The 21,732-nt window shown below is 42.7% G+C and overlaps 1 protein-coding gene across 5 annotated transcripts in view; it reads left to right on the top strand.

The window, feature by feature from the left end:
* FGGY (FGGY carbohydrate kinase domain containing) overlaps positions 1-21,732 on the top strand; it is a 241,724-nt gene that overhangs the window by 150,091 nt on the left and 69,901 nt on the right. For all 5 annotated transcript variants that reach the window (XR_012849946.1, XR_012849947.1, XR_012849948.1 and 2 more), the window contains exons 7-8: positions 1,981-2,109; positions 7,666-7,769. Coding sequence is in view for 1 of the 5 variants with exons in the window: in XM_075832701.1 (XP_075688816.1) it covers positions 1,981-2,109; positions 7,666-7,769 (233 nt within the window). In the remaining 4 variants the exon portion in view is untranslated. The remainder of the gene's footprint in view (positions 1-1,980; positions 2,110-7,665; positions 7,770-21,732) is intronic.

The following is a 21,732-nucleotide window of genomic DNA, read 5'->3' on the forward strand; positions in this document are numbered from 1 at the left end:
TACACTGGGCCTCCTGTATCCCAACTGACTCAGAAAAAGCCATGACAACCAATCAGGATCCACGTTTTATTCTTCCAATACAGTTTAAAAAAATAAAGGGTTAACTCCAATTTTCTGCTGTGGGCAACAAGGCCCCTTTATCTCCTAGACCGTATGAGGAGGCGCGTTTATACTGACTTTTCTCTTAAGCTTAAGGCCCTGTTCACACTGAGTTTTTTTGCAGGCAGATTTTGAGGCAGATTTTGAACTGCCTGCACGTATCTCTCCGCATTTTTTCGTGGCTTTTTTTTGCCCGTGGCCGTTGAAGCTAATACAGGGACCGCGAGCGAAAAACACAGCAAAAAAAATGAAAATGAACTACTGTCCCGTACTGAAAACATGATTACAGTACGGGACAGTTGTCCTGCAGCGAGGCAGGGACTCCTAGAGTCGTACATAAGTATGATGCTAGGAGCCCGGCTCCCTGCACTGAGTTCGGTCCGGGACTTGCGGCCGAAATACGTCTGTCCATTACGGACGTTAATGTGCTCATGTGAACCCAGCCTAAATGTTTTATGTTTTCCCGTCAATAGAGCGGTGTGAGGGCTTATTATTTGCGGGAGGAGTTGTAGTTTCTATTGGTTGCATTTAAAGTACCATATAATATACCGGGAAACGGGGAAAAAATTTGTTGCAAGCTGAAATTGGAAAAAACTGTGATTCCTCCATTTGTTTTTGGGTTTTGTTTTTACATCTTTCGCCGTGCGGGAAAAACGGCAACTTAACTTTATTCTGTGGCTCAATGCGATTTATAATGATGCCAAATTTATAAAAAACAATTTTTATATTTTACTACTTTAAAAAAAACATTTTGGTTAAAAAAAAAAAAATAGTTTTGTGTCACCGCATTCTGAGAGCCATAAAGTTCTTTTCTGTGGTTTGAACGGTGTGAGGGCTAATTTTTTGCAGGGTGAGCTGTAGTTTTATCGGTACCATTTTTTGGTACATGCAATTTTTTTAAATCCCTTTTTATTAAAAAAAAATTCACCGCTAAGTTGACCAAAAAACAGCGATTTTGGCGTTTTAAATGTTTTATTTTTTACAGCGTCCACCGTGCGTGTTAAATAACACTATATTGTAATAGTTCAGACTTTTACGGATGCAGCGATACCAATTTTGTTTACTTTTTAATTTTGTACATTATTTTAGTGGAAAAGGTTTTTGTTTTTTTTACTTTTTTGAATATTTTTTTTCCTCTACTAAAAACTTTATTTCACTTTTTTTTACACATTTTATGGGCTAATAAAATGTGTTAAAAAAAAAGTGAAATAATGGGGGCTACCTTAGGGGACTTGAACCAGTGGTCGTTGCATCGCTGGTACAATAGTCATTTTTACAGGCAGGGCTTAACAGAGGCAGAGTGAAGGAAGTCCGATCGCGTTGCGGGGGTGGGGCGGGTGAGCTGTCGGAGGGGTGGGCCGACTTTTCAACGCCTCCCATGCTGCGTTCGTGATCGACCGCAGCAGTTCAGGGGTTAAACAGCCAGGAACTGGCCGTTAGTAAAGAAAAGCTGACACCCGCAAGGCGTATGGAGCGCGCTCAGTGCGTGTGCACTTCATACTTATCCCCCTGCATCAGAACGTAAGTCCTTTTGTTTGAAGGGGTTAAAAAGGCGTAAAAAGTTTCAAAAACACATAAAAACTTTGGCGCACGGCATGTAAAACAGTTTTGTACATCAACCTGTTGTGTCTGTGGTAAATATTGGATCTTCCTGGGCTGGCACCAGTATACCAATGTCATGACCATCACCTGGCAGGATTATATTTAGCGCCCCCTTCAGGGGAAATGATGTATGACTACTCTCACCGCTCCGGTCCATTAATATTGGTTGTGTCAGCGTCTGGTTGAGCGGCTTTTAGCCTAGCGCCTCGGACGTATTCCAGAATCTGCTTTCCTTCTGATTATCACTATGGACTTGTTATTTATCCTCCGTCTGCCCAGGAAACCAAGTTGTGTCTCCAGGAGTCTCCGTTGGGAATAACCTCACGTCAGAAGCTGCCGGTGACCTTGGCCTTCCAGAAGGGATCGCCGTGGCCGCTTCCCTCATTGACGCTCATGCCGGGGGGCTCGGTAAGTTTGGCCAGAAGGAGAAATGATACAAAGTTTTTCCAGAAGTGATCGTTGTAATTCTTCATGTGTCAGGATGTGATAAAAAGCAGCCAAAAAGTCACGGGACCTGGGAGGGAAGAAGCTCCTCTGTATGCAGCGCAGTGATCTTGGGGAGGGGTGGAATGGTCTGAATCTGTAAAAGGGGGTTCAAACACGATTCATTTTTGACCAAAAAATAAAAAAGTAAATGCCCCCTAGACATATACAAAGTTATCAGTCCCGATTCCCTCATTAACATGCGTGTGAACGAACATATTATTTCATTGGAGCCGCTCACCTTTGGGAGAACCAAATTATCAGGTAGGTAAAGTCCATTCTCCTGGATCCTTTCCCTAACAGAAATCCTCAGGGGAGGGTCTACCAGGCCCCATAGACATTAGATCTGACTGTATCCCCAGCTCAGCGGACAGTATCACACATAATAGGCTTAGCTACATGGCTCAGTAGACAGTATCACACATAATAGGATTAGATATAGTGGCTTACACATGATCGGCTTAGATACATGGCTCACTAGACAGAATTACACATGACCGGCTTAGCTACATGGCTCAGTAGACCGTATCACATATGATAGGATTAGATATAGTGGCTTACACATGATCGGCTTAGATACATGGCTCACTAGACAGAATTACACATGAGAGGCTTAGATACACCAGCTCAGCAGACAGTATCACACTTGATAGTATTAGATACAGCAGCTTAGCAGACAGTATCACACCTGATAGGCTAAGATACATGACTCAGTAGACAGTATTACACATGAGAGGCTTAGATATAACAGTTTAGCAGACAGTATCACACAAGATTAGATACAGCATCTCAGCAGACAGCATCACACATGATAGGATTAGATACAGCAGCTCAGCAAATAGTATGGTAAATGAAAGGCTTTGAAACACAGCTCAGCAGACAGTATCACACATGATAGGATTAGTTACATTGGCTCAGCAGACAGTATCACACATGATAGGATTAGATACACAGCTCAGCATACAGTATCACACATGAAAGGATTAGATACACAGCTCAGCACACAGTATCACACATGATAGGATTAGATACAGCAGCTTAGCAGACAGTATCACACATGATAGAATTAGATACATTGGCTCAGCAGACAGTATCACACATGATAGGATTAGATACAGCAGCTCAGTAGACAGTATCACACATGATCGGATTAGATACAGCCGCTCAGCAGACAGTATCACACATGATAGGATTAGATACAGCAGCTTAGCAGACAGTATCACACATGATAGAATTAGATACATTGGCTCAGCAGACAGTATCACACATGATAGGATTAGATACAGCCGCTCAGCAGACAGTATCTCACATGATAGGATTAGATACACAGCTCAGCAGACAGTATCACACATGATCGGATTAGATACATCAGCTCAGCAGACAGTATCACACGATAGGATTAGATACACAGCTCAGCAGACAGTATCACACATGATAGGATTAGATACACAGCTCAGCAGACAGTATCACGCATGATAGGATTAGATACACAGCTCAGCAGACAGTATCACACATGATAGGATTAGATACAGAGCTCAGCAGACAGTATCACACATGATAGGATTAGATACAGTAGCTCAGCAGACAGTATCATGCATGATAGGATTAGATACACAGCTCAGCAGACAGTATCACACATGATAGAATTAGATACATTGGCTCAGCAGACAGTATCACACATGATAGGATTAGATACAGCAGCTCAGTAGACAGTATCACACATGATAGGATGTGATACAGCAGCTCAGTAGACAGTATCACACATGATCGGATTAGATACAGCCGCTCAGCAGAGTGTATCACACATGATAGGCTTAGATACATCGGTAGTTCTCCTCCTTGGAAATAATTTTATAAAAATTCAAAGCTCAATTCCACATCTGAACTGCTAATAAATTACAGAAAGTAAAGCTGAATCGCAGTAAAATCGTTCCTTTGTCCTGAGCTGCGGACTTTTCTGTATTACTTGGGGCAGGTTTGATATTCGTGGGAATGTAGTGAAATGATTTCAATGTTTGGGGGAATTCTCTCCAGTGGGACGTTCGGTGAGTGCGGGGTCTGCTCCGGCTGAGGAGGTGCTGACAGCCTCAGGAAATGCTTAAATTGCAACCATTTTCCAATAACATGCAGGAGGCGAGCGCGGCTGCAGCGACAGGTACACACTGGGCCCATAGTCTGCGCACAATGAGCTCGCAGCTGCTTTTAGGGCCTGAGTCGCAGTTAATCAGGGTTTCGGCCACAGCTGTTAAACAACTGGTTCTTCATATTAATTGGGGTTATAAAATGCAATGCTTATACAGCTGCCTCATTAATCCCACGCCACCATTGTACGGGAATCACCAGAGGTTTACTGAGGGCTCCGCATACCTGGGATTACAACGGGAGGAAAGGTGCAGGCAAAGTCACCAACAGACTGACCGAAAATAGTAGTGGTAGCATTATATTTATTATATTTATTACTATTATTACTATTATTATTATTATTATTATTATTATTATTATTATTATTATATTATTATTATTATTATTATTATTACTATTATTATTATTATTCTAATATTATTTTGTATTATTATTATTATATTATTATTATGATGTTGTTATTATTATTAGTCTAATATTTATTATTGTTAATATATATATATATATATATATACATATATATAAAACTTTTACAACAATAAATGTAATAAAAATAATAATAATACAAATAGTAATAAAAAAGCTAATAAAATACTTAAAATAATATCTATATTTAATAATCATTATTATTTTTATTATATTTTTATTTATAAATATTATTGATAATACATGAATGATAATATATCTTAACTATTTTTTTATTGCTATCGTTTTTTGTATTATTCTGTATTATCGGTCGGCTTCCCAGAGGTCGGGCCACCACCGATCGTAATGTTATGACATATTCAAGCGATTTGCCATCATTACAAGATGGGAATACTCCTTTAATAATGATGTTAATAACTATTTCTTACTATTGTATTATTATTATTATACAAAGCATTATGAACTGTTCTATTATGAATACTAACAATAATAATAACAATAATAATAATAATAATAATAATAATAATAATAATAATAATAATAATTAATAGTAATAATAATAATACTGATACTACTAACAATAATGATAAATGTAATAATTTAAATATAAAAATAATAATATAATAAAATAATTAGAATGATTAGAACAAATGTAAAATAATAATAAATATAATAAAAAAAGATGTTATAATAATAATAATCATCGACCATAGACTTGTGATTTTGATAACCGATCAGTTGACCAATTGTCGTTGTAGATGACACCACCGCAAACATTCACAGCTTTGTGTAGTAAATATTGTTAGTTGCCTCAAGGATCAGAAGAGTCCTATAGGCCACATGCACACGTTGCAGAATTTGGTGCAGAAAATCTGCAGGTGATTCTGAAGGTAAAGTCCACACTAAGGCTGAGTTCACACGAACGTGTTTAACGTCCGTGATACGCACGGACCTATGTTAGTCAATGGGGCCGTTCAGACATTCCGTAATTTTCACACCACGTGTGTCCGCTGCGTAAAACTCACGACATGTCCTATACTTGGTCGTTTTTCGCCTAAGTGTTGCATCTCCGGAAAAAAACAAAAAACATACTTACCCAGAACTCTCTCCTTCTTCCTGCAGTCCGGCCTCCTGGGATGACGTTTCATGCCATGTGACCGCTGCAGCCTGTGATTGGCCTGTGATTGGCTGCAGCGGTCACATGCGATCAAACATCATCGTAGGAGCGCAGAGAAGACGGAGGTGGTAAGTAGGGACATTCTTCTTTTTCTCCCAGCGCTGCATTTTGCAGCGCAAATTCCTTTAGAAAAACCGCATTACAATGTGGTGCGGTTTTTTGGACGGAATGTACTGCACAGCGTGTCTGACTTTGAACTCGCAGCACCTTCTGTCCGAAAAATCGCACCACATTGTGGTTCGGGTGTTCGAATAGAATTTCCACTGTGGAAAATAGCGTTGGGGAGAAAAAAAAACGATCATACTTACCCCCTCCCTCTTCTCTGCGCGTAGTCCGGCCTCCTGGATAACGTTGCAGGTCATGTGACGCTGCAGCCTGTGATTGGTTACAGCAGTCACATGGGATGAAATGTCATCCCAGGAGGCTGGACTGCAGGAAGAAGGAGAGCGTTCTGGGTAAGTATGTTTTTTGGGGGTTTTTTCCTGAGTAGAGATATTTGCGGCGGAATTGCTGCGATTCTGCCACAAAAGTCTCAACACTCGGCTTTCTGTTGCAGGTTTTGCATCCCCCATTGAATTCCATGGGGAAAACCCGCAACAGAAAAGCAATGAAAACGCAGCATAAATTGACATGGATTTAAATTCCGCACCGCAGGTCAATTTATTAACGTTTACGCTGCAGGTTTTTTTCCGCAGCGTGGGCATGAGATTTTCTAGATCCCGTCCACTTTGCTGCTACTGTAAATGCTGCGGAATTTCCGCACAGAATTCCGTTGTGAAAATTCCGCAGCATTTACGCTACGTGGGAAAACCGGCCTAAATTATGCGTTTTTTGAGTGTTGTTTTTTACATTTTGATGCAGAACTAGTTGCGGTTTTTATGCTGCGGATTTCGGTGCGTTTTTTTTTTTTTCAAACTAGTCAGATACAATTCGCAAGCGGAAATGCAAGATAAATTTACATGCTGCGGATTTTAAAATACCCACTGCAGGTCAATCAATGAGCAGAAAAAAAATCTGCAACCCCTTGAAATCTCCTTTACTTTGCTGCTACTGCGCTGCGGATTTGCCAAACCAGAATATGCACGTGAGACGCATTGTGTACATTTGGCTTTAAACTTCATATTATGGGCGACAAATGGCTGAAAAAATTCAACACAATATTTCAAGATTCCAGAAACTGGTTATTTGCGCAGTAGAATGTCTTTCAAATTACATTTCGATGACCAGATTAAAAGGAGATTTAAAAAATTTTTAATTCAGTAATGGCAGCCATTTATAGAAAAGTGACAGCAGGAAGTGCGGCCATATTGATTGCCCCTTTAAATGATTACTTTTGAGAAACTGACAACAAACCGTCACTTTGTCCTCCTGTTCCATCAATAACAAAAGAGAAAATTTGCTGAGAATCTCATTCAAAAGTGACAACCAACACGGCTGCGCTTCCTGTTGTCTTTTGTCAAAATGGCCACCGCAATTGAATAGAAAAATGTCAATATCTCTGCAAGTAAAAGGAATAGAATAACCAAACTCCAGCTGCTGCTCTCTCTCCTGATCTACTAATATATGGACAATTTTAAGTTATGGTTAGAAATCCCCTTTAAATTTTTCTTTTTGTATATTTATGATTATTATCCCATTTTTGGAGAATGACTTTGTCGTTTTCGTATTTTACTCGTTGGTGTTGTATTTAGTAACATATCTGAAAGGACTATGATTCTTCTTTGTTTCTCGATCAGGAGTGATCGGTGCCGACGTGACCGGATATCATCTGCCATGTGATAATCAACCAATCACGTCCCGGCTGGCGCTGATCTGTGGAACGTCCTCCTGTCATATGGCGGTCAGTATCACATGGATGTATTTTTTTTGTAGTGTACAGTGCAGTCCTCACGTGTCCTCAGTTCACCTCGTCTCTTGAGTTGTGGTATTTATGTCTGTGTGGACGGGCCGGGAGATATATGGGGCGTGAAGCCCGGTCATCCGAATCGTTGTTTTATATTCATTTCTATAAATATGGGGATAAGGAAGGACACAGACAGCGGAAAACCTCGGAGCAGCCGCTTATAGTGTTTGTCTTAGGAAATAACTAAACTTAAAGTGCAAATCCAGATACAACTGATATAAACATCAGCGGCTCAGAAAACGCTCCTCAGTTATACGGTAAAGACATTTCATTAATAGAGTTTAGTAAATTACCTTTATTCTTATTCTGAATTTTCCTCCCATCATGCCTCAGGATACTTCATATTTTCTTTACTGTGGGAGGAGCTTCTCCTGTGCTCAATGTCGCCCCCTGCTGGGTAATGCTCTGTGCAGTCGACTACGCTATTCATTGCATCAAAACGACGGAACCCTTACACTGCTGTAAACCGTTTCAGATTGGATTCCGTTCGTGGGTTCCCCTGACGGAAAGGTTCGATGGAACCCATGAACGGAGTCCCGACACAGATATGAACGAAGCATCAGGAGCTTGTGTGCGGCGGCGCCCAGAAGTGAAGAGAAGCGGCAGCGAGGAGCTCTAAGTAAATACAGGGGTCTGGTCTCAAGTCTGAATTTATTCAGGAATCTGTTCTAGGGTTTGATTATTTAGGGGTCTGATCTGGATTAATGCAGGGGGTGTGATTTAAAGGGGTATTTCCAAAATTATAAATTATTACCTATCCAAAGGATAGGTGATAATTTTCTGATTGCTGAGGGCCCCACTGCTGTGACCCCCTCCGATCATGAGAATGGGAGTTCCGAACGCCCAGATACTCCTCACTGCTCGACCACAGTGTGGGGGACATTGAATGCGCGGCGGTTGAGAATGCGCGCTGCCGCTTCATTCAATGTCTATAGAATGATGGAAGCAGCCGAGTTCGCGCTCAGACATTTCCATCAGTCCCATAGTCTTTGAACGGAGCTGCAGAACGCATGCTCGACCGCCGCCCCATTCAAGCTCCTCCTCTCTGCGGGGGTGCAGTGAGAAGGATGTGTGGGATCGAGACCCCCATTCCCACGATCAGTCAGACAGCCAGCGATCAAAAAATGAGTTATGATTTTGCGAAAACCACTTTAATTTTGGGGTCTGGTCTCGGGGGCATTTGCTCTGGGGTGCAGAAATTTCTAGCTATGCCCCTGCATAATTACGGACCCATTAATTTCTATGGCCAACGGACACCTTCCCGTATATTTATGGGAAGGTCTCCGTGCCGTAGAAACCTTGCGTAAAAAACAGGACATATCCTATTTTTTTTATTTTATGGACCGTGCTCCTATACTTTATAATAGGTGCACGGTCCGCAAATGCGGATGACTGTCCGCAGCCATCCGCGACCGGCCGTGCCCGTATTTACTGACTGTGATTATGGGCACGGTTGTGTGCATGGGGCTTGTGGCCTCATGCAAACGCTCGTAGTGTTTATTACAGTCCGTGAATACGGATCCGTAGTCATCCGCAAGTCATCCGCATATCTGGCACGCTGCTGCAAATACGGTCCATAGTGCATCTGTATTTACGGATCCGCAAAAAAAAAGGAAGGCTACAAATGATGTCACCAAGTTTACCAAACCCCTTCAAAAGGTCACATGATCGCTCAGGCACCCTTTTCTTGGGTAATCCCCTGCCATCGCATAGCAACGCTTCCGCTATTACGGACGGCACATCCATAGCCGTCCGCAATTTTGTACGCACCCATAGACTTTTATAGGCGAGTTTGTTCCGCAATTGCGGACAGGAATAGGACATGTTCTACATTTTGTGGATCATTTCTGCGGCCTGGACACACATCCATAAATATACGGAAAGGTGTCCGTGACCAACGGAAATTAATGGCTCCGCAGATTATCCGTAATTACGTATCTGAAATTACGGTTAAAACTACGGTCGTGTTAACGGGGCCTCGAGGAGCTTGTTTTAGTTTTAGAATTAATCATTATAACCTAAGTTTTCTGCAACTTTCTAATAGACTGTTTCAATTTCTCACCATTGTCAAGAACTCTGCTTGCTGTCAGTGAACGACAACTGTATTTTCTATATTCATAGGCAGAAAATCTGTTCTAATCTAATGAGTGTAGCTATGGTGCAGAGGCATCAGTTGTACCTCGACCTTGTTGACTGAGGGACCCAAAAGTCCCTCTGCCACAAAGGAATACACCAGTCATATAAATGGCACATGTAGTTGGGGGGCCATATTACAGATTTTGCATCGGGGACCAGAAGCTTCAAGCTACACCTCTGGCTCTGATCATCTCCAAAACATGTCTGACAAACACACTGAGGACTAGACATTTTCACCCAGACCATGTCTGCCCCCGGCGTGATAATGGACGCCGCAGCGCGCCCTCTCATCTGTAGGTGTCTGAGTATCTGCTTATTTTTGTCTTGCCTGAGTTTGGTGCAGTAAAGAAGGGCTTGTTCTACAGCGAATTCCTAGACATGACTGAAACTCATATAAGCATGTCCACTCCACTGCCCTGCTAATTGTAATTACCAGTAATACGTGCATCAGAAGCGTCTGCGAGGGATTCGCACTACGCCATGTGGAAAATTGCGCCATTTGATCACAGCTATCGACTATTTGGACAGGGAAAGCCGCGGCGTATTAGTTACCTGTAACTTAACCTATAGATTTTATGTTATGTTCCCTGATCCTGCAGCTGGACCTCTACTCACTGATTGCAGCTAATGAAAAGGTCCCTGTGTGAGCGGACGGGATTTTCCTTTATGGCTGAATCACTGGAGCATGTTTATAATCTTATATAGAAGATACAACCAGGAATTCTATGTTATAATTAACTCTGGGATTATATGGTTGTAAACATAAATTTAAACCTTACATAAAGGTAAAATCCACATGAAAAAGCACTGTGTACATCCATTACATTACTTATCCTGTACTGAGTTACATCCTGTATTATACTCCAGAGCTGCACTCACTATTCTGCTGGTGGAGTCACTGTGTACATACATTACATTACTTATCCTGTACTGATCCTGAGTTACATCCTGTATTATACTCCAGAGTTGCACTCACTATTCTGCTGGTGGAGTCACTGTGTACATACATTACATTACTGATCCTGTACTGATCCTGAGTTACATCCTGTATTATACTCCAGAGCTGCACTCACTATTCTGCTGGTGGAGTCACTGTGTACATACATTACATTACTTATCCTGTACTGATCCTGAGTTACATCCTGTATTATACTCCAGAGTTGCACTCACTATTCTGCAGGTGGAGTCACTGTGTACATACATTACTTATCCTGCTGGTGGACTCACTATTCTGCTCACTATTCCTGTACATTACTTATCCTGCTGGTGGACTCACTATTCTGCTCACTATTCCTGTATTATACTCCAGAGCTGCACTCACTATTCTGCTGGTGGACTCACTGTGTACATCCATTACATTACTTATCCTGTACTCAGTTACATCCTGTATTATACTCCAGAGCTGCACTCACTATTCTGCTGGTGGAGTCACTGTGTACATACATTACATTACTTATCCTGTACTGATCCTGAGTTACATCCTGTATTAGGGTATGTGCACACACACTAATTACGTCCGTAATTTACGGACGTATTTCGGCCGCAATTTCCGGACCGAACTCAGTGCAGGGAGCCGGGCTCCTAGCATCATACTTATGCTAGGAGTCCCTGCCTCGCTGCAGGACAACTGTCACGTACTGAAAACATGATTACAGTACGGGACAGTTGTCCGGCAGCGAGGCAGGGACTCCTAGCGTCGTACATAACTATGATGCTAGGAGCCCGGCTCCCTGCACTGAGTTCGGTCCGGGACTTGCGGCCGAAATACGTCCGTAAATTACGGACGTAATTAGTGTGTGTGCACATACCCTTATACTCCAGAGCTGCACTCACTATTCTGCTGGTGGAGTCTCTGTGTACATCCATTACATTAGTTATCCTGTACTGATCCTGAGTTATATACTGTATTATACTCCAGAGCTGCACTCACTATTCTGCTGGTGGAGTCACTGTGTACATACATTACATTACTTATCCTGTACTGATCCTGAGTTACATCCTGTATTATACTCCAGAGCTGCACTCACTATTCTGCTGGTGGAGTCACTGTGTACATACATTACATTACTTATCCTGTACTGATCCTGAGTTACATCCTGTATTATTCTTCTATAGCTGCATTTACAATTATGCAGGCTTTAGAGCTGAAATCTCACAGCATCCCTTCTTGTCCAGTGTGTGCATAGAGCTTGCTCTGGTGACTTACATTTTGTGAGGTGTGAGCTTTACACCAAACACTGTTCACTAATCCGATGTAGAAAATATAAATGCCCCTTGTATTATAGAAGCTCAGCAAAGCTGGTCGGGGGTCTGACTGTCCACACACTTGCTGACTGTTTCTAATGACAACAGGCAGAATAGTGATGTAGCTCCGGAATAAAATACATGCTGCAAGTCCGGATCAGTACAAGATGATAAACAAGATTCAATATTTAGTACAAATGGCAATATTCTGCAGAATTAGTGTAATATACAGAATGCATAAACCATATTTAGAACAGCAATGCTGCCTAGTTATTCAGTGGTTCACCAGTCACATCACATCAGTATTGCTGTACAGGTTGATTTTCTGTTCAGAATCCTAGGAAAGCTGGGTGACAACTGAAAAGCCCTGTAGGTGTTATAATGGCAGCCGCAATCACTAAGCAAATCGCTAATTCGTTCATAAGTGGCAGATTAATGGCGCCGCTCTTATACATGATTGACTGGTTCCACCTTTTCTTCTTATGGCACATACAGTATATGTCTCATGTCCGTACCTGTAGGATGTGGACACAGATATATTTTGTTCCAAGCTCAGGGGGGCACAGGTGAACTACAAAAATACCAGCGCCGTATGGAGGGAAGTTACATGCCAGCGCATACTAAAGACTGGCACTAATTAATTACCAGTGAATGGAGCGAGGGAAAGCTGGGTGGCAGAAATTAAGAAGGAATATATTTGGCTTGGACTAAACATTGAAGTTTTCAGCCAAAATACAGTCTGGTTAGTTTATAAGAACATAACTCTGCTCTGATGTATATGAGAATCATTCATTTTCTTGATGGGGGAGGGAAATAAATCGTTCAGAGTAGTCACACGGAATAGTAAAGGTGAACAGCTGAATATATGAACCGCGTCATTGCACACATAAAGGCTGAATATAGTATGTGATAACTATTGCATTAGTTCTTAATAAACTTTATAAACCAGGATGTGAATTCAAGTTGATCACCATTTTATCAATTTACATATAGGGTTAACCTAAAATACATAAAAAGATGTGTCACTTTGTAAAGACATTACATTACTTATCTTGTACTCATCCTGAGTTACATCCTGTATTATACTCCAGAGCTGCACTCACTATTCTGCTGGTGGAGTCACTGTGTACATACATTACATTACTTATCCTGTACTGATCCTGAGTTACATCCTGTATTATACTCCAGAGCTGCACTCACTATTCTGCTGGTGGAGTCACTGTGTACATACATTACATTATTATCCTGTACTGATCCTGAGTTACATCCTGTATTATACTCCAGAGCTGCACTCACTATTCTGCTGGTGGAGTCACTGTGTACATACATTGCATTACTTATCCTGTACTGATCCTGAGTTACATCCTGTATTATACTCCAGAGCTGCACTCACTATTCTGCTGGTGGAGTCACTGTGTACATACATTACATTACCTATCCTGTACTGATCCTGAGTTACATCCTGTATTATACTCCGGAGCTGCACTCACTATTCTGCTGGTGGAGTCACTGTGTACATACATTACATTACCTATCCTGTACTGATCCTGAGTTACATCCTGTATTATACCCCAGAGCTGCACTCACTATTCTGCTGGTGGAGTCACTGTGTACATACATTACTTATCCTGTACTGATCCTGAGTTACATCCTGTATTATACTCCAGAGCTGCGCTCACTATTCTGCTAGTGGAGTCACTTTGTACATACATTACATTACTTATCTTGTACTCATCCTGAGTTTCATCCTGTATTATACTCCAGAGCTGCACTCACTATTCTGCTGGTGGAGTCACTGTGTACATACATTACATTACTTATCCTGCACTGATCCTGAGTTACATCCTGTATTATACCCCAGAGCTGCACTCACTATTCTGCTGGTGGAGTCACTGTGTACATACATTACTTATCCTGTACTGATCCTGAGTTACATCCTGTATTATACTCCAGAGCTGCGCTCACTATTCTGCTGGTGGAATCACTGTGTACATACATTACATTACTTATCCTGTACTGATCCTGAGTTACATCCTGTATTATACTCCAGAGTTGCACTCACTATTCTGCTGGTGGAGTCACTGTGTACATACATTACATTACTTATCCTGTACTGATCCTGAGTTATATCCTGTATTATACTCCAGAGCTGCACTTACTATTCTGCTGGTGGAGTCACTGTGTACATACATTACATTACTTATCCTGTATTGATCCTGAGTTACATCCTGTATTATACTCCAGAGCTGCACTCACTATTCTGCTGGTGGGTCACTGTGTACATACATTACATTACTTATCCTGTACTGATCCTGAGTTATATCCTGTATTATACTCCAGAGCTGCACTCACTATTCTGCTGGTGGAGTCACTGTGTACATACATTACATTACTTATCCTGTACTGATCCTGAGTTATATCCTGTATTATACTCCAGAGCTGTACTCACTATTCTGCTGGTGGAGTCACTGTGTACATACATTACATTATTATCCTGTACTGATCCGGAGTTACATCCTGTATTATACTCCAGAGCTGCACTCACTATTCTGCTGGTGGAGTCACTGTGTACATACATTACATTACTTATCCTGTACTGATCCTGAGTTACATCCTGTATTATACTCCAGAGCTGCACTCACTATTCTGCTGGTGGAGTCACTGTGTACATACATTACATATCCTGTACTGATCCTGAGTTACATCCTGTATTATACTCCAGAGCTGCACTCACTATTCTGCTGGTGGAGTCACTGTGTACATACATTACATTACTTATCCTGTACTGATCCTGAGTTACATCCTGTATTATACTCCAGAGCTGCACTCACTATTCTGCTGGTGGGTCACTGTGTACATACATTACATTACTTATCCTGTACTGATCCTGAGTTATATCCTGTATCATACTCCAGAGCTGCACTCACTATTCTGCTGGTGGAGTCACTGTGTACATACATTACATTACTTATCCTGTACTGATCCTGAGTTATATCCTGTATTATACTCCAGAGCTGTACTCACTATTCTGCTGGTGGAGTCACTGTGTACATACATTACATTATTATCCTGTACTGATCCGGAGTTACATCCTGTATTATACTCCAGAGCTGCACTCACTATTCTGCTGGTGGAGTCACTGTGTACATACATTACATTACTTATCCTGTACTGATCCTGAGTTACATCCTGTATTATACTCCAGAGCTGCACTCACTATTCTGCTGGTGGAGTCACTGTGTACATACATTACATATCCTGTACTGATCCTGAGTTACATCCTGTATTATACTCCAGAGCTGCACTCACTATTCTGCTGGTGGAGTCACTGTGTACATACATTACATATCCTGTACTGATCCTGAGTTACATCCTGTATTATACTCCAGAGCTGCACTCACTATTCTGCTGGTGGTGTCACTGTGTACATACATTACATTACTTATCCTGTACTGATCCTGAGTTACATCCTGTATTATACTCCAGAGCTGCACTCACTATTCTGCTGGTGGAGTCACTGTGTACGTACATTACATTACTTATCCTGTACTGATCCTGAGTTACATCCTGTATTATACTCCAGAGCTGCACTCACTATTCTGCTGGTGGAGTCACTGTGTACATACATTACATATCCTGTACTGATCCTGAGTTACATCCTGTATTATACTCCAGAGCTGCACTCACTATTCTGCTGGTGGAGTCACTGTGTACATACATTACTTATCCTGTACTGATCCTGAGTTACATCCTGTATTATACTCCAGAGCTGCACTCACTATTCTGCTGGTGGAGTCACTGTGTACATACATTACATTACATATCCTGTACTGATCCGGAGTTACATCCTGTATTATACTCCAGAGCTGCACTCACTATTCTGCTGGTGGAGTCACTGTGTACATACATTACATTACTTATCCTGTACTGATCCTGAGTTACAGTCTGTTAGTTGGGATTCAGAAGCTTCACATTACACCTTTGGGATTATATCACTCAGCATGGACCTTTATTGTTTTCATTAGTGGGGGTCCTAGTTCACAGACCTCCACTAATGCAAGCTTCTGATGTCATTGGGGCCTTTTAAAAGGTGGAGACACTCTTTAAAGGGAAGTCTATACGATGTTCTGATGAGCTATATTCATCGTTAAAAAAATTATCAAAATGTGCACTAATTTTTGAAAAAAAAAGTTTTCTAAGGGGACTTTTACATAGCTAGATTTACTGGCTGGTAAAACAACGGGATCAACGATACAGCACGTTGATCAGCACTCGTTTAGCTTCATTTACAGTGGAATGTATGGGGACCAACGATTGTGAATACTGATTGCTGTTAGCTGGTCGCTGCCCTGTTTTCATAGGGAAATCATCAGGATCTAATGTACATATAAACGTTTGTAAAAGGACCTTAAGTTCTCATTCAGACAGCCATAATGTGGCCAAACTTTAGCGTTCATATTAACGTTGCAAATCCGGATGGGGGCTCGTGGTCACAATACAAGCGCAAAAATGCGTCCATATTATGCTCGTCTGAAACTGGTCTTAGCAGCAGTAGATCACTTTAATAATTGGATGTGTGGATCACCTTTCTCTTTTTTTTTTTAGAAACGAATAAGCTACGCTAATTGCAGCAATTAATTGGCGTTTGAAGTCCCTCATTTAAAGGACTTGTCTACATTACATAGTCCCTTGTAGGAGTTACAATTAGCAGCAGGACTGCTGATAATCAATGATTTTTGATATATCTGTGTTTGGGGATTGCTGGGCAATGTTTTTGGTCTGAATCTGGATTTGGTCATTATTTAGCTTTGCCTGGGTAATTAGGGTGGAGTACTTTTCTTGGGCTATTATATACTATAAGGCTTTATTCAGACGAACGGGAATTACGTCCGTGCAACGCGCGTGATTTTCACGCGCGTCGCACGGACCTATATTAGTCTATGGGGCCGTGCGGACATGTGCGTGATTTTTACTCAGCGTGAGTCTGCTGAAAAAAAGTCACAACATGTCCGTTCTTTCTGCGTTTTGCGCGAATCACGGACCCATTGAAGTCAATGGGTGCGTGAAAACCACGCATGCCGCACGGAAGCACTTCCGTGGGACGCGCATGATTCGCGCAACAGCTGTCAAAAGGATGAATGTAAACAGAAAAGCACCACGTGCTTTTCTGTTTACAAACATCCAAATGGAGTGTCAGAATGATAGCGGCTGCGTGAAAATCACGCAGCCGCGCATTATATGCTGCTGCCACACGGAGCTGGTAAGTGGTTTTTGCGCACGCAAAACGCCACGCTCGTGTGAATCCAGCCTTAACCTGGATTACTCAGGTGCTGGTTATACTGTTTCTGGCATGTGCTAACTCTTTCCAGATTCTAGTTTGTGACTTTGTTCTTGTCTATGTGTTTGTTTGTTTGTACTGTGGGACCTGTTGGTCCTCTGAGAGATCTAGTTTTTGTATAGTGGTTTTATGCATATCCTGAGATCAGCAGGTCCTCTGGTTTGTTTGCCTTTCCTGTGTGTTTGGTCTGCTGCCATGCTGTTGTCTTACTCTGCTGTGGGATAGTATTCATATAGGGTCAGTGAGTGCTGTTAATTCTTGTTCATTCTCTGTTCATCTGTTAACTGCTTGCATGCTATTCATCTGCCACCCTCTCCATTCATTCATCGTCTCTATCTTCGACTACCTTCTGTATTCGGTTCCGCTCATCCACTGGGGAGTCACTTGTACCATTTGTTTTCTGTCAGTGTTGATGCGTGCTTCACCCATGTGATAGCGATTGTCTGGTTTTTCGGTTTTGAGCAGCACCAGCGGCTTAACAATAGGCCATTTTGAAAAAGCATAGCTCTCTTTTATGGAGGAAACCAGTGGAGGCCAAATTAAATCATTGGACGACCAGTAAATTAATTGGATGCCTTTTTTGTCCCTGCAGTAATGAGGGAGGTAAATGATAACTGATCACGGGGGGGGGGAGAGCTGCAATATAAACCCTCTTAAAGGGGCCTGACCTCATATCCGACTCACTGGATTCCAATGTTTCTGGTATACAGACGACACACAGTGTGAATTGGGGGGTCATCAATCTTCAGTTATTATTTCCCAGGGACCATAACACGGTTTGGGGTAGAGGTATGTATTAGCATCACTAGTTTACTGCAGTGGTTGGGCTTGTGGTCAGGTCGGTGTTGCACCGGTCTCCTAACGTCAGGTACAGCAGGTTCTACGCTACAGAAGCACCTTTGTGCGACTCCTGGGAAAGGGAAGAGGTTGGCAGTGGAGTTGTGAGAAAACTTTAGATCTGCGTTTTTTGTGGTTTTGGCACCTGAGAACAGCCGTCAGGAGGAATTTTAATACCACAAAGCCGAGAAAGAGCTAGAATGCAGGACCCAGGAATATTCATAAATCTCCCACAAAATAGCAGTAAACCTCTGAAAAATATTCCTTGTATTGGCCATAATTGGCCATGTTCATTAATTAAAGGGTTTTTTTCTACTTTGGACAATCCCTTTTTATTAGAAAAGTCCCACAACTGATCACAGGTTCTCCCGCTGCTAAGATCCATAGCGATCAGCTGTAATCCGTAGTAGAACCCGACAACAAGTGTTCAAATTCCCTGCAGCGCCGCCACAGGAGAAATTAAGTATTACAAAATTCTCATTGAAATCGATGGGCAGTCCACCAAACAGAGATGCTACAGTATTTATATATGCTTTGCTGCGGCTAACAGATGAGGGTCCTGAATGGGAGAACCCCCTCAGAATTCTCTAATTGACAATGATTATTATAAAACCGGAAAACCCCTTTAATGTTCTAATTTACTTATATCAAAATGTTGCAACCTTGATTATAGAACAGGAACCCCCTCCCCTGTTGGAGCTGGATCATTCCATCACACCCCAGGACAGGAGGTCCCAGAGCATGTTGGCCCTTTGTAACAGAGAAGCGTCACATAACATTCTGCCATTACTGTGATTGTGGGAAGGGGGAGCCCTGTCTGTGCAGGTTAAAACCGCCAATTGTAAAAACTGGCCAGCGTTACATTGAGCCAGCACATGGCTATAGCAGCTGCATTGACTGCTTCTATAGTCTGTACGCCGCTGTTGGTAACAGTCTGGATACCGCAAAGTGCTGAAAACAAACTAGACATTCAGCATTACACTGCATTCTGCTGCCCGCTCCTCGTCCTCCACAGTTGGAGCGTCGTCCGCCCCGTCTCATGGTGTTGTCAGGATCTTGCCAGTTTTTGCTGTTTGTTGACAGGAGCCCGACTCTCATCATGGACTCAGGATTTTTAATCTTTCCTCCAAGTTCTATTAATAGTCCGCGATGTTTGTTCTGCATTATATATTTCCAGTCTGTTTTCTTCCTCCTTTTCTATCTTGGATCCAGAGTCGGCCAGATCTTGTTTTGTGTGACTGTGAGAAGCTCGGTGTCTGAGTTTTGACAGCGGCTGAGCAACGCCAAGACACCTGCCAACTCTGGAGCCTGGACGTGGGGTATAGCCTGGAGCCAGAGTGGTGCGTGCGCTCCTCACATCCATCCGCGGGTGCAGACAGGGCAGGAAACACAAGCCGGCTCACCGTGTTCTTGTAATGGGATCTTATTGAGCCTTAGTGTTGGACAAACCAACTAGAGTATCGAGTCTTCCTGGCCTCTGGAGGGACAAGACGCGCCGTGTGCTCTGCTGGTGCAATGCTAACATCAGGGCCAAGAACTGGGGATCAGAAAAAAAAAAAAAGTAACGTGCCGCATGAAAGGAATGTTATATACACTACACACTGTAACGAAATAATGCACAAAATAAAGGAAAATCCGTCAATGATCCCTTAAAGAGTCCATGAGTCTTCCGTTTCCTTACTATATACTGTAGTTGCACGATCCCTTAAAGAGTCCTTGAGTCGTATGCTGCCTAAGAGAGTCCTTCAGTGAGTCCTTAAAGTGCTTTTCGTTGCATACTCTCGTAAAGAGTTCATAAGTCACACACCGCCTCAAAGAGTCACACGCTCCAGTGGCGTAATTACCGCTGTACTAGCCATAGTGGCTGTTACAGGGCCTGCGACATGAGGGGGCCCGTGACGCCCGCCAGCACGAGCCCGACCCCATGTCCGGTGGCGTCGCCACATTCAATAGTAACTGTGGCCTTTGGACGCAGACCCTATTGAACACTATGGCAGAGCGGGGAGGCTACAGGCTACTAGGCTACAGGCCACGTTCGGCATGCAGCCTATCAGGTGCAGGGACAGGATCCCTGCGCAGGCCGGCGTGATGATGTCACTGAATCACACCGGTCTACACAAGGATCCCGTCTGCATTGTGGAGCAGCTCCATTTGTCGCGGGAACGGGGCCTAGGCGAGTATAATTTTTTTGTTGATATTGTTTGGGGGGCACCGTCTACAAAGGGGATGTCGGGGGCTGTATGTCACTATCTGCAAGGGAAAGAGGGGGGGCACTATCTACAATGGGGTTGTATGACACTATCTACAAGCGGGAGGTGAGTGCCACTATCTACGGGGGGGCTGTACAGCACGGTCTACAAGGGGGATGTGGGGGGCTGTATGCCATTGTCTGCAAGGGAAAGATGGGGGCACTATCTACAAGGGGGAGGTGAGTGGCACTATGTACAGAGGGGCTGTATGGCAGAATCTACAGGGGGGCTGTGTGTGGCACCCAGGGGAGGGAAGGAGGGGCCATGCAAAAGTTTGCTATGGGGCCCAGTCTTTCCTAGTTACGCCCCTGATATGCTCCCTAAAAAAGTCCCTGAGTCGCATGCTTCCTAAAAGAAATGTTGAGTTGCACGCTCCTCTAAAGAGTCCTTGATGAGTCCTTTATACCTCCCAACTTTCAAGTATCACAAAGAGGGACACATTTTTTTCTTTTAAGCCACGCCTCTAATCCCACCCAAGCCCTTCCCATACGCACCCGGTTCAGCCCACACAAATAACCAAATAGCTGCCCCCACACAGTATAATAGAAAGTCTATGAGCCCGTCCTCCGATACATAGGCTTTCTGGAAAAAGCCGAACATCAATGAAGCGGCTTAGCGCTCACACGACCGCTTCTGCTGCTTCGTTTTAGCGATTGGTGGGGTCTCATTGCTCGGACCCCCACCAATCAAAACTTCTGACCTGTCACTATAACATGTCAGAATTTTATTGAACGTTTAGTTACCCTTTAAAAAATGTTTGGTCTTCGTTAAAAATCACAATTAAAATAATGTTTTCAAGCCTAATACTGTGGGTGTTTTCTCCCCGAACCTGGTTGTGCTGCTTTCCTGTTCATGGACTAATTTTGTTGAGATCAGTTTGTTGTTCCTGGCTACACTTTTGGATAAACCATCCGCGCCGCGAACCTGGCTCTGCTATATCACTGTTACTGAACCCTGGATTGCCTGACTACCCTCCTATCTGCTGCTTCTGTACTGCAAACCTGGCTCTGCTACATCACTACTACTGAACCCTGGATTGCTTGACTCTGCTACATCAAATTCCCTGTACGGGTCCTAGACTTTATTTGCTGCTACC

This window comes from Rhinoderma darwinii, chromosome 7 (genome assembly GCF_050947455.1).
Source record: "Rhinoderma darwinii isolate aRhiDar2 chromosome 7, aRhiDar2.hap1, whole genome shotgun sequence".
NCBI classification, from domain to species: Eukaryota; Metazoa; Chordata; class Amphibia; order Anura; family Rhinodermatidae; genus Rhinoderma; species Rhinoderma darwinii.